Here is a 14,404-nt window from a genome sequence, read left to right on the forward strand (position 1 = left end):
ACAGCACTTGTGAGAGGAATCTGGGCTGAGTATAATGACAAACCAAAGAACACAGTTTGGCAGCTATCTCCATAGCTCATGGTGCTGATTCCTATACTGAATTAAATTATGCTATCAAGTTAAAACGATAGAGCCATAGTCAGTTCAGGAGATGCAGGCAGGCCCTTCACCTGGCAACATAATGCAACACAGCAGTCATAAATTGAAACAAGAAAGGTCCAGGCCAGATATAAGAAGGACTGTGAAGCAGCGGAGCAGGTTGCTTAGAGAAGCTGTCTTGGACAGCAGGCCATCTCTGCCCTTGGAGGTTTTCTAAACCCAACTAGAAAGAGTCCTGAGCAGCCTGGTCTGGTCTCAGAGCTGCCCCTGCTTCAAGCAGGAGGTTGGACTAGATACCTCTCGACATCTCTGAATTCCAACCTGAATTATCCTACAATACTAGAGCAAACTTCGCATTTTTTAGCAGTTTGGAATAGTGTCACACTTGAGATAAACTGGAAAATACTGCAGTATAGTCTTAGTTTTATATTTTATTCTGTTCTGTAAAAATCATTAGAAAAGCCAAATTTCTTATTTTTATTTGATTTAAACCATAGAATTTTAACTTTTTAAATTCCTCATTAAATATAGGCTAGGAAACAGAAATAATTTATAAAAATTCAAATATTTAAATATTATTATGTCTTAATAAATAATGAAATAATTATGATGATTTTATTAATATTTAATATATGACTAAATACAGACTCTTGCCTCATGATTAACTAAATGCTTAGGATATTAAACAATTGTAATACATAGTGTAGTCAGAATTTTTTCTTTTGCATACAGTATTTCTCTTCTTCAACATAAATAAATCAACCCATTTAATATGTTTGGCTTGAATCAAATAATTTAATTAATTCAGAGGTCTTCCTCCCTTTCACAGAGGTGAGGCCCTTGGTGATCACACTGAATTGAAGTCTGCTAATGACCAAAGTACAAAGCAGTGAGACTCAATTTTACAGTTCTTCCTAAAATCTAAAGAGTCAATATCAAGAATTGTAGCTGGTTTGTGTGATACCAGAAAATGAGAATTCCTAAAGTGAGCAAGCAGAATTTGCATAACTTGAGTATGATATCTCTATTATTTCTAAAATATGCCTGATTAACCAAATATAACAGTATAGCTGCATGTATTTTGGTAATAAGGAATGACTCAAACCTATAATCTCCTGCAGTGAATGAAAATGCCTGGTGACAAGATATTCATAGGTATATTTGTGCTTATCTAGGTGTTTTGTGAATTCAGATATTAGCATCTCAAAGAGATATAAGTAAAAGCATTCACATATTAAAAGTTTCACTGTTACTAAGTTTCATTATTTGCAGAAAGAAAGATCCATTTTGGTCAGTTAAAGTGAAATCAGTATTATATTCCTAGGTATCATTCTGATGGTATCTTTTTGAGTCTCCATTTAGTTGTATATCTAAGTGAAAAGGAAGAACTTAGCTAGCTGTATACATAAGCAGTTTTATTATTTTTAATATAAAATTTACTATTTATTCTAGCAGTCCCACTTGACAGTCTGACCAGAGGAGCATATACTGAATATCTCTGGTGAATGAGTTTCTCTTGTAGTTCTGAAAGGGGGCCTGACAGATTAGGAGTCGGGCACAACAGAGGGTGCTGCTTCATGCAGCATGCTGTGCATATAAAACAGTGATCAGCACTGAGCAAGTTCATTTAGCAAAGCTTCAGACCTTGGCAAGTTCACTGAAATAAATCAAGCTGCAGCCCGAACATCCAGAGTCAAGGCTGATAATCATCAAGTTGGTTCAGAATATAACTTTTGGCAGAACCAAACAAGAGCAGCCTTTGTCTGAGCTGCTTTGTAAAACCATCAAAAACATTATTAGCACTTACCCCTCAAATCCTATAATTTGTCTGACAAGATTTATTGTTATGTTTGGTTGCATGTCATGTTTGTGGCAGGGAAAACTGCAGGAGGCAACATTTCATTTACTTGAATTGTAATCCTACTTTTGAAAATGACTCTTCGTATCTGTTTAGTTGGTCATTTCTAATAAAAACATAACTGTATTTTATATATATATATATATATATATATATAAATAAATTTGGAACTAAGAAATAATAAAACCAATAAAAAACATTATAGAATACTGCCAAGAAAATGCACAGTGCTATCAACTACTCAGACATTACTGCATAGCTGACAACCGCAGCAAGCACTTTAAGGTAACCAGAGTTCAATTAAAGTTAGATGAAGTTTCTGATATGAATATATCTACCAGCATTAACTAGAAGACTTAAAATTATAGGTCACTGATTCCATTATTTTTCACAAGCAGCAATTTAACAACCATAAGAAAAAGATAAATTTCTTTTACCTACTGTTTCTAGCCCAAGTTTCTACATTTATGGCTGTAAGTGTAACTGAAATTTGTGTAACTGAATATGATTTCTAAAAGTTGGTTTTTTTCTTATTGCATGGTTTCTCTTTTTTAGGATAACTGAGCAAGCATATGAAAATCCTCCAAGGGCTCTAAATAATCTCCCAGAAACAAACTACTACAGTGACAGCGAAAGAAAGACCAGGTACTGTGGACAACATATTGAGAACCATAACACCTAAAGTGGCATTTCTTAAAAAAAAAATAAATAAAAATAAAAAATAAGAGAACCCATCTCTACAAGATATTTCAGGGATATTTAGAAACTTTACCCTGGTCTCTGGAAAGATGCCAGCCCCCTTCCAAATTCTGCTTCCAAGATCCCATGCACGGTGGCCCACAGAGCGTAGCGCCAGCACACAGAGTGGAGAGCGTAAGACAGAGCCTGTGTAGCTTTAGAGATGTAGCTGAGGCATGAAATTTAGGATAGTGGTTAAGCCAGAATTCTTATACTATCAAAGAGGAAAGGCATTTCCTGCATGTTGGACACACCACACTCTCAGGGAGCTTATTTCTTTCAGAAGCTGTAAGGAAAACATTACACTCCAGTGCCTGCCAAGTTCCTAAAAGTATATGGGATGAATCTGAACCCATGTATCATCTCTCATCCCAATCGCTGAAACTGTAATGTGGGCTTCTGACTTTTTGACCAGGTACAAACTATTTTAAAAAACCATTTCTCTTGCAAATACTCTTGTTCTGGGTGGATTCTGTCTCTATAAACACACACGTTGCAAATCTGACTGAAAAATATGATGTAGGGATATTGTATAGAACTAACTAAAGACAAGGTCTGTTGGTAACAGGAAATCATTGGAATAAAGGAAATATATGTTTCTTCACAGTCAATATGCATTTTAAAGAATTATGACAACAAAAATAGAATAATTTTGAATAAAAGACCTTCTTCGATTAGAAAAACCGCCCTTTGGTACCAACCCAGCCATATATGTGGATTAATTAAGTGTTAATATAAACAGGACTATTTAAAGATATAATCCCATTTGTCTGTTACACTTTCCCTGAAAAAGATACATTCTACGAATGCACGTGATTATAAAGAATGGTTCCTAGCATTGCTAAACATTATTCAAGAGTGATATGAAACATAATAATTACCATATACCTTATGAATTTCTGGAGGAATAGGATAATTAAACCAGTTCAGAAATGTTCAAAACATGTATGGCAAGATGACTTCTTCAGCTGTCACATAAATGCCCATCCCTTCCATGCAAACAAAACTGACAGTTAAGCAACTAGAACTGGGACAGTTACAAAGGAATATTTAGCTTCCCTGATAGTTAAATTCAGTATATTCCTTTGTACTCTGATATAAGGAACAATACTGTTACTGTAGTGAGCACAAATCTCAAATTGAACAGCCTGTATTACAAAGACCCTGACTCTACTTCGAGGGGGGTATTGTACTTTTGTTTGGCTGTTTGGCACCTCTTTGAGGACTAGTGAAAGAAGAGGGGGAAAAGGGATAAAAAGCAGTGTGTCACCATTTCCTGAAATGTATCATTTAGGCTGGGATCTCAGCACAGGCAAACCCAATCATATCATGTAGATTTTGCTCAGTGGAATTATGGATTGAATTTTGAAATGCTGAAGAATCATTCAGCAACAGAACATGGTCTAAGGACACTATATTTCTAATTTGTGTTTGTTTGTTTGTTTTAATTTTATATATTTTTCTTGATGGCTGTGAAGAAGATAATACATCACCAAGTATGATGATTTTTTTTTACAAGCATTTCACATCAGTTTTATTTGCATATTATCATCAGTGTAGTGAAACCTTTAAAAATAAAAAGTACTGTTTCGTAATTGCTATTCTTCTACTGATTCACAGCAAATCATCATATGGTACCTATGACAAAAATATAACTGGAAATACTATCAAAACTGTTTACTCTACTTCTGATCGGTAAGTACACATTAATAACATTGTAGAATACCAAAGGACACAGACATTTTGCATAAGCATTCAAGTATTCAGACAAAAGAGAGCAGTGGAAGTCCCCATTAGGCTTGTCAGACAGCTTTTCATATGGAGCTCCCTTTCAGTGGGGTCATGCCGTCAAATCATTACCACGGTTCATCAGCCTAATGTTATGTTAGCCTTGTCACAGCTGACATTTTAAAATATCTATAGAAACAATAGCCAGTGCCTTAAGTGACAGAGTTGGCTTTGTGATTCTGTAGGTTTCTACCTTGGGGAGCTTCTTATCCTGCAAAATTTCCTTCCTTTTTGGGGATGGCGTCTGTAATGACCAACTCTATGTACAGATGTGGAAGAACAGCTTCACATGACAATGCTGTTAAAAACTCTGTGTTTTCACACCAGCTAAAATAGTCCCAAACATAAGAAGGATATTTGCTCATCAGTAATATCTTAAAAAGAATAATAAAATAAATGTGGTCACTATTTTCAGTTCAGAGAACCTGCACAGTCCCACTACTTGGAAATAAAGATTTTTTCTTTTTTCTTTTCCAAAGTAAGTATAAAAGATTCTGGGCATGATTAAATATTAGTACAGTGGTTTACTATTGAATGAAAAGGAGCAAAACCAGTTGATACTAGACACACCAAAAGTTGTATCTAGGGAAAGTACATATTGATGCCACATAAGAATGCAAAAAGAGGTGAGAAAATTTTTTAAAATATGATTGTTATGAATAGCAGGTAGGCTGTTCTATGCATGTGTTCACTATAACTGCAATGAAGGTAGGATTTCTGCCTATGTTTTCAGGCTCTTCCACAACATAGAAGAGAGTTCTTTATCAAACTGATCAAATGACAGCAGTTCAAATTCAACTACCAATTTTCTTTTGTGATTAAAATGTTAAAATCATTATCCTTCACTTCATCCCCATTTAGTATACATGCTCCCAGACATTCAGCAGCTTAATACAGTCTCATTATTGTTTGAAATCATTCAGTTCACCAAAGACCATTCTTTCTAGCAAGGTATTTTTGCTAGTTGACTATTACGCTCAGCATTTTGCTCATCACAGGAGCATGTATATTACAGCTGTCAACTAGAATGAAAGGAACATACACATGATGTTTTTCCATTTATGGCCATTGTACAGTATACAAATGTCTTTCGCACCTAGTGCCCTAAGCTTATCAATTTTCTCCTCGAGATTTCAATGGTAGGTTTTTTTCTGACAGCTGATGTTGTATTATATACACAGGAGTATAATTGGAAAAGATATATGTACATACTGCAGGAAGCCCTTGGGCATAGATGCCAAAATGATCTTAGATGCCTTGCAAATTTGCTGTCATTCAACTTGCTTCAAGGTAAGAGGATTTCACCTGCTACTAAGAAATATAATTTGAATGTAATACCTGCATTATAGTACAGAGATAATAGGAGAATATTTAGTCCTTAGGCCTTCTCCACCTGGGAGAAGAGGAACTCTTGCACCCTGGAGATGAAGATTAATGTAGGAAATACTAGTCTCTCTTACTCTACACAATCCCTTCCTCTTTTTTTTCATCTCTCAACTCTACTTTCCCTCTCCCTGTCTATACTTCTTTCTTGCAACCACAAGGGGGATAAAGGGTGCAATGTAATGTACCCTGAATGTCCTACACATTTATAAGGCTTCAGCTGCACAGGCTTCTATTTGATTAATTATATACTATTTACACTTTCTTCATATCGTAAAATTTTATTCTATTTCTCTTTTTGTGAAGCTTTGTAGATGTCCTTGATTAAGGACAACTATGGCTTGTGCAGAAGCCACACTCAAAGGCATCAGTAAAAGGTATTTAAGCCAGAGGTAAAATCATTTTACCCACTGGGATCAAATATTTGGTTGAAATTTGGGTCTTACAGATAGTTTCTGCTGTAGGATAAAATACTGATGAAAATGGATATGTCTTTCTCGTTCTATTACAAATCATGTTTGGTTTCATTTTTTTTTTTCCCATTTTCAGTAAAAATGAAAGCACAGAAAAAAATTTGCTTGTCATTCCAAAGCCTAAGTCTCAGCCTAAAAGTCACTCTTAAACTTTTTGCAGGGTAAGCCTATCAGTGCTCAGCCCTCTAGTCCATTTTCCTTCCGCTTCATTTGTCTTAATTCTGCTTGCATCTCAGCACAGAGTTTGTTGTTGTAACAAACAATACTCTCAAAATCACACATTAGCATAGCTTATTTTTCTGTCCAGCTTGCATATACTTCTGCTTCTGACAGCAGGTCTTCTACCTAATTATTGCACGAAAAGTAACTCAAAGCAGAATACAGCAGTAAGGCTATACTTAACATGTATGAAGTTACATATGCTTTTTGTCTCATATGGACTTTCTAAGCCCTTTGAGCAGTAGAAATGCAATTTCTTCCATGTAAATCACTATGTAATACCTCCTCCATACTCCTACTGCAAGTAAATACAAGCTCTGATTTGCTTCTATTCTTTTTGGATAGATTAACCCACATAAAGAGGAATAGGCTTTTGACACAGTTCGGAGTGCTAACATCCTACACTGGTATTGGCCAAATTATCTGTTAAATATTTAATATTAACTTTTAAATTATATCCTTTTGCTACCTGTTCTCAAGTGGGGACATTTCTGGTCAGCAAAATTCAGCTTAATTTTGTGTAACTACACATTTATGAAAGCATTGGTAAAAAAATTAAACAGCTAATGTAGGTCTGTGGTTCATGCTTGTAGTTATGTATTTAACTAAGTAGTGCAATTTCCTATCGTTAATATTCATTTAGCTCTTTACAAATACCTTGTATCCATTAGAGATTTCCATGTAGCTGGCAGCAGCATGAGGTCTTTGTTTCCTTGTAAAGGTAATTATAGAATCATAGAATGGTTAGGGTAGGGAAGCACTTTAAGATTACCTAGTTCCAACCCCCTGCCTTGGCCAGAGACACCTCCCACTAGAATAGGTTGCTCAAGACTCTGTCCAATCTGGCCTTGAAGTTCAGTGAGTAAATAGTCCAGATTGTAGTTTTTTTCTGTATAAAAATGCTACTTAGTCTTAGTGGTCAATGCTTTGAAAACATGATCATCCTTTTGCTGATTTATACGAGGAAACATAAAACTAGTGAAGGTAGCAGACTATTTTAATAGTACCTTAATATTAACAGCTTGTGTAGAAAAAATATAGAAAAAAGCAATATGGTAAAACATAAAAAAAAAAAAGTTGCTTAGTATTCTCATATGTTATGCTAATCAATGTGGAGTGCTCAGTTGAAATTTCATACTAGCCCTAGTGAGCATGTGTAATCTAAGGCAATTGCATATTGTCTGGATCCTTGATCTAATCCCACTGTCTTTAAGTCCATGGTGTTGACATCATGCGGTTTCTTTATTTGTTTACCTGCTAAAGGATGTTCTGGGTAAGGTTTTTAATTTTTAATTTTAATAAAGATTTTTAGTCCAAATTTATCTGAATAGACAGCCATCATGAAAATCATGGGAAGACTCTGGTTTTCACTTATCAGAGGATAAAAAAAATCAAAAAAAAAACCCACCCTGAATTTGTTATTCTTTCATTAGATTGCAAAAAATGGATGGTGTTAAGATTCTTGTTTATAGATCAAATTACTTTGCTCCTTGGTCCACTGTAGGCTTTCCTTGTGATCTTGGGAAGTCAACCTCTGTGCATATCTGTGTATTTTCATATGTGAAACATAGGCAATGCTTCTCTATCTCAAAAATTATCTTTGTGAGACATTTGTGAAAGCAGTGCCCAGATTCTGCAATAATGGGGGAGACAGTTAATGATTAAGATACAGTATAAAACATTTTTAAAGGTTTAGGTTCTCTAAGATCTACTCTGAGTTGGATTAAGTCTGATCATGCTTCCTTTACTCAGTGAACAAACAAAAGGATCTCAAAAGGGTGATTCATCTTATTTTATAATAAATCTCTAAACTAAGACAGAAAGAGTATACGTGGAAATGTCTGGGGGAAGGAATGAGTTGGTGAGTATAATGAGAACCTAGGGAACCAGTTGAGACTTAGGTTTCTGATTTTTAGATGTCTAAAGGTGAGATATTCAGATGTATAATTGACTGTTAAAACTGCTCTTTCAGAGTTCAGATTAGCTGATAATGCAGTACTCATAACCCTTATTCTGGTCTGTGGTTGCTTACTTCCTAAAAGATAGCATCCAGGGAACAAATATTAGAGAAGGTTTCATTTTAATTTTTCTTGTTACTTTTACTTGTGTGTCAAAGTGTGAAGTATGTAAAAGACCACTGGAAGATCTGAGAGCAGGAGACAGCATTTGGATTTACAGACAAACTGTGCATTGTGAGCCTTGCTATTCCAAAGTTAAAGGTAAGATGCAAGATGCATTATACTGAACATAGAACAAGAGTGTAGAGAAATTCATTCAAATAACTTCAATATATTACCACACAACTGTTGCTTTTGCTCATTTCTGTTCACTTAAACCTTTTCAAAGTATTTCATTCAGTAAGACTGAGTTAGGATGATATCCAACCCCAGGATCTAGACATAATAGTTATTCGGTACTTGTGAGGAAGATCTCTTAAGGTCTCATTGAAATCTGTAGAGTCCTGCCTCTGCTGTCAATGGAGACACCTGCAGTGAGTCAATGGCATCTTACCCAGGAAGTGACAAGAATAAATTGCAAGGCCACCTGAGAACCAGATTGTTCTACTGAAACAAATAAACCAGGGTTCAGAGGTATTTTCACCTAATGTAGTCATTGTGAACAACAAAGAGAAGATACAAAATCTATTAAATCATAATGAAAATAATCTACTGTGAGGACCATTCTTACTTTTGTGAGGAGCATAGTGAGTAAACAAATGTGCAAGGCACTGAAGAATGAAGCTTTTGTTTTACGAATTATTCTAGAAGTTGCTAGCTTTTAAGTCTTCTCTGTTCATGGCATTTATTAATTCATAACACTAAAAATCAGTACCTCTGTACCAAATAAAGACAAATGAAAATGTAGATGAAATGTTCGATAAGGTGGTGTTCACCAATGTACTTCTGAGATATGATCGTACTAACTAAAATTATATTAATTTGTTTTGTTAAAATACTTTGTGTTACTATGTCATTGCAAAATTTGATGGGAAGAGTGAATTTTGCAATTTATTCAATTATAAAATTAATAAGGCATTTTGACAGTTATTAAACTGTAGACAGACAGACCAAGTATCTGCATGTTAAGCATTTTAAAGTGACATACCCCATTTCAGAAATGACAAGGTGGGACTTCAGTAGATTTTATAAATAAAAAATAAATGAATTGATCTAAAAGTTTCCTCGTGTGACACTTAGAGAATACTGATTTGCTGGCATTTCTGATCAATCTTTTCTCTTTTGCAGAAAAGTGGATTTACTAATTTGACATACAGCGTGATAAAGAAGTTCTACTAGTGTTTAGTTAAGTGTATTGCCCTGTTAATTCAAACCACTATGGAAAATGATTATTTTTTACTGCTAGGAACAAATACTTTAAATGCAGTCCCACTGCATGGTTCCCAAAGGAATCAAGTGCTTGAGAATTTAGGTGTTTTTTTTAATACATACATTCCAGGAAGCAAAACAAGATACTGTTCAATATATTTATCAGATTTGTGAAACTACATGGAAAACTAATAATAATTTATTAAAATTTTCTGAATGGCAGGATATACCTACACATACGTTTTGAAGGGGCTGTATTCTTTTTACTGAAAACACATCTCCTCAAAGACCTGTTACCTTTATATAGCATGTATAGGATTAATCCCATCAAAGATTAATCATTTAGAAGTCAGCTATTCAGTTTAAACTACTGTTTTAACACAGAGTGAGGTGGGTTCACTCTGTGCCTTTCAGGAGAGACATCAGTCTGCAGAGGAAGATTATTCCCAACTAACTTAAATGATAACTTTACAATGGAACGAATCATCTTTGGAAAATGCATCTCTGTTACTGGAGAGGAATTCCAGACAAAAAATGCTAGAGGGTTTCAATTAGAAGTATCCCACCCCCCTGTGTGTAATTCTGGTAACTATTGTATACCCTTTTTTTTTTTTTTTTAAGAAGTGCACACTCAGTAGCTGCCATGAAATTATGAAATACATACTTTGCATGCCACTATGTTGTATTTATCTTTCCTACCTTATTAAGCGGAATACCTAAACACCTTGGATGGATTCATCTCACTTAAATTTAAACATCTATACTGCAGACATTGAAGTTACTTGTTCTATTCTGTCTTTATACTCATATAGAGAAGTAGACATTTTTAGGAAGTGATTCAATTGGTCAGATTGCAAACATCTAGTATACCATGATGTTAACCATGCTCTGAATGTATGTTTTACTTTCCATGGTTTGCAACGGAACCTGGAGTGAATAGCTCAAATTTCTAGACATTTACATTAGGCCAGATAAACTCCTTCCTTTGAGACTACAGTGAAAGCACTGGGTTTTTTCCTTTTGAAGAGAATATGTTCGTTAAGGTATAGAAACTGGAAAAAGAGCTCATCCTTTGTTATAATGTTTCTGCAACACTCAATAATTACCTGCCTATTTGTTTAAAATAATAAATAATTCAGTCATTTGCTAGACAAACAAAGGTGTCAACTACTAGTCTCTGCCATGAGATGTTCCAGATCATGGTTATTCAGAACTGACTTTCACCACCTACATCTCAACTTAAAAGGACTTACTGGATATGACCATTACAGACCTAGAGCGCTCAGAGGCTGCTGGACCTTAGCAAAAGCTTAGAAGGGCAAAAAGTGCCAAAGCCATAGATTAATATTAGTCTGCTGAATGGCTGCCCCAGACAAAATTTCTCTCCTCATCTGCACATTCAGTAGTGGAGACAGGAGGTATGGATGTCTGTGTAATTTATACAATTGGGTCTGCAGCTGAATAATGATGTAATCTGTCTTGCCTGGCTTGAAGGATGTTCAGACTGATACGTAAAGGACCCATGAAACAGTAGATAGTTTGTTTTGTTAATTTTATTAAAATTTCTTATTAATTAATGGCAGTAGCTTTAATAAACCTGTTATAGAAATATTTTTTCTGGTGTGTCTCTTGCTGATGGCATATTCTAATTAAACTATACTTGTTATTACCCTGTGCTTCACCAGGAAACAATGAGACTTGCAAAACAGGTGGAGAAAAGTAGTGGTGAAATTTTAATGTTGGGGTCAGAGATTTGGCCTTGTTCAGAGGCCAATATTTATTGCTAAGGCTGTTACAGTGAAAGATGTTAGATGTTCATTTGAGCCAGATCATTAGAATCCAGGACTTCCTAGCATTTGAGAGGATTAGAGATTTCAGTTCATTCCATTAGAGACCAGGAGCAAAGTCTGTATCCAAAAATCTGCTACTTAAATGCTTACAGAGAGAGAAGCTGCAATAAGAAACAATAAATAATAATTCCATGCTTGTTAATTCATACTTGCTGAACAACCCTGGTAATTTTGCCATGTGGTTTTTTGTTATTTTTTATTATATGTTGTAAGTTTGCTGAAAAGAAACACCGGGTTTGTGATGCTTCATATTTACCATATAAAAGCCAGCATGGCAGTAGTCATTAAAAAAAATCATATTAACATCTCAATACCAATGTATCAAAACTGAATTGTTTTTTTTCCTTTTTGCATATCATTAGCATGTGGTGTTTTATTTCTCTTTGACTAGTGCTTCCATGAAACAATCCAAATGAACAGTTTGCTGGCAGCTGTTTTAATGAACGTGTTATCTTCAATAATGCATTAAATTAGACTGAAAAGCTCTATTGAGAGATGATGTACTAAATTATGTGGGGGTTTTGATTCATCAGGCCCATTTTTTCAGTGTGTAATGGATACTTTATCTTATGAAGCTGGGGCATAGCTCTACAGGGGGCAGAATCAAGCAATAAGAGGAAAGGAGTGAAATAATGCATGTAATATATATTGATGTATTTAAATATGTAGATTACTTCAAAGCTACTGATACTTACATCCTTTTCCTCTTAAGCATCTCTCTGAGTTTGACAAGACATGTTCTTTGTTACTTTGTAGAGCCCCCTTAGCTATGCTTGTAAAGAGCTGGTCAGCATCAAAGAGGCCTTGCTTTTATCCAGAGGTCAGCTCTATTCCCCACTCCTTGCTATGGAGATGTGTGTTGTGTTGGGATTGTTTCATGCGTTCAGTTTACTTACTCAGAACTCTGCTACTCCAGTTGCTTTCCTTGACACTTTAACATAATCCTGTTGTTTAGGATGAAAAGTATCCACTTTCCTGGTTGGTTTTGCTTTCTGATCATACTTGCATGTTGCTCATTGTAGCTACTCTGTTACACTGAGAGGTGTTTTTAACTTCCAGTCAGGTTGGTGTCAAACTGCAAGGGAGAAATGTAGCTTCCTTTTTTTCCATCTGCTGCACCAAACCACCTCATTTTTCTTCAAGCAGTGTAACAGTAGAGACATCCTTCATTCCATAAAGACAAAGGATAAAGACACTTAATACTCAGGTAGTTTTGATACTCAGGTAGTGCCCAAGTCTGAAACTGTTGACCAAAATAGCTGTTTAGCTTCTTAACGGATGCAGAAACACTGAGGTCTTAAACCCATTTTTCCTTCTTTTACTTCAAAGGCCTACTGTCCTGTTTTCTGTTTTGCCTGATTTAAGCAATGCAGCTCTCATCTCCTGCATCAGTAAAACTGGGACTTAGAAACATACCTTGCATTTCAGGGAGAATAGCCTGCAGATATTCTCAAAACGTGTTTGGCACACTGTGCTGAGATCCAACCTCCACAAAAATCTCCTGATAATTACTGCTTTTTAAAATCAGGGGGGTGCTGTTCTCCTCTTTGAGCAGATCACTGGCCCAGAAAGTGGGAGGGTCAAGTTCTATTTCTCCCCCATCTTACCTCTATTTTAACCAAGTCATGTAACACAGTGGAACAGGCTAGTGTATGGAATAAACCAGGTGTTGTTGCCATGTTCCCTGATATGGGTAGAGGGTGGATCCTTATGGCCCATGGCCTGCAGGATAGCTGCATTGCGTACACAATCACTAGGTGCCTACTGACCCCTCAGGAATCACTGCTGAATAGAAAATGTAGAGACAGTCCTGAGAGCAGAGACCAGATCCTGGAATTTCTCCATCTCATCTAAGTAGCCTAATTCATAATTAAAAGCAGTCTGAATGATCCTCTGTTTATCTCTGTTAATGTTGTGCTCCTTTCTAGCAACGTTAGAGGAGTTGTCTGCACTCAGATTTAGATGGTGTAGGATGCTGAGAGAGTGGAAGTTTTGGGGTTTTCATCCGAGATTACTAGAAATGTTTTCATATGATCACTTCTAAGCTTTACTATCTTATTTGCCTTTCCAGTATCTGAGCTCTTTTGGACAGGAACAAACTCCTTGTTTGTGCAGCACCCAGCACAGCAGTGGCCTCTGGGTGGTACTGATGCACCTGTGTAAATGGCTCAAGAAAAAATCAGATTTCACTCCCATTCCAAGCAAGCTACTTGTAAACATATTATTCTTCATGGAGTTTTTATAACTGTGTCAGTTATAAATTGACAGCTATAATCTCTCAGCCTGTGCCAAGACTTAAAATTGGTTGGTTTTGTCCTGTTAGAGTCAATATATGAGCATGATCATGCCAAAAGCACTTGTCTGAGACTTGGCATTGCTGTGCAGTCATCAGACATCTGTTTAGGAAGCTTAGACAGCTATTGTGGTGAGAGCAATGTGCAGCCAACATTTTAAAACTACCTACTCAGGAAAACAACATTAAAAAAAAAAAAAAAGGAAAATAGAGGAAAAAGAAACAATCACTTCTGGAAAGAAAAGCCAATCTTTTTCTGGCATCCAAGCCATTTTTCCAAATGGGGGAGGGGAGTGGGTGTGGAAATAGTGTTCACATGTCAAAATACCCAAAAGAAGCAGAAAAAGGAGAAATGATTAAGAAGATGAAAACATTAT

At 35.7% G+C, this 14,404-nt stretch overlaps 1 protein-coding gene across 4 annotated transcripts in view; it reads left to right on the plus strand.

Moving 5' to 3' along the window:
- The window catches only part of SCEL (sciellin), a 38,949-nt gene extending 28,505 nt beyond the window's left edge, over window positions 1-10,444 (plus strand). For all 4 annotated transcript variants that reach the window (XM_057424076.1, XM_057424078.1, XM_057424075.1 and 1 more), the window contains 5 exons: window positions 2,513-2,602; window positions 4,316-4,390; window positions 5,665-5,773; window positions 8,675-8,777; window positions 9,804-10,444. In XM_057424076.1, the coding sequence (XP_057280059.1) occupies window positions 2,513-2,602; window positions 4,316-4,390; window positions 5,665-5,773; window positions 8,675-8,777; window positions 9,804-9,820 (394 nt within the window). In that variant the 3' untranslated portion in view covers window positions 9,821-10,444. The remainder of the gene's footprint in view (window positions 1-2,512; window positions 2,603-4,315; window positions 4,391-5,664; window positions 5,774-8,674; window positions 8,778-9,803) is intronic.
- The last annotated feature ends 3,960 nt before the right edge of the window (window positions 10,445-14,404 follow it).

This window comes from Pezoporus wallicus, unplaced genomic scaffold, assembly GCF_028554395.1.
Source record: "Pezoporus wallicus isolate ANWC-B61680 ecotype Strahan unplaced genomic scaffold, APGP_CSIRO_Pwel_v1 contig_16, whole genome shotgun sequence".
Lineage (NCBI taxonomy): Eukaryota > Metazoa > Chordata > Aves > Psittaciformes > Psittacidae > Pezoporus > Pezoporus wallicus.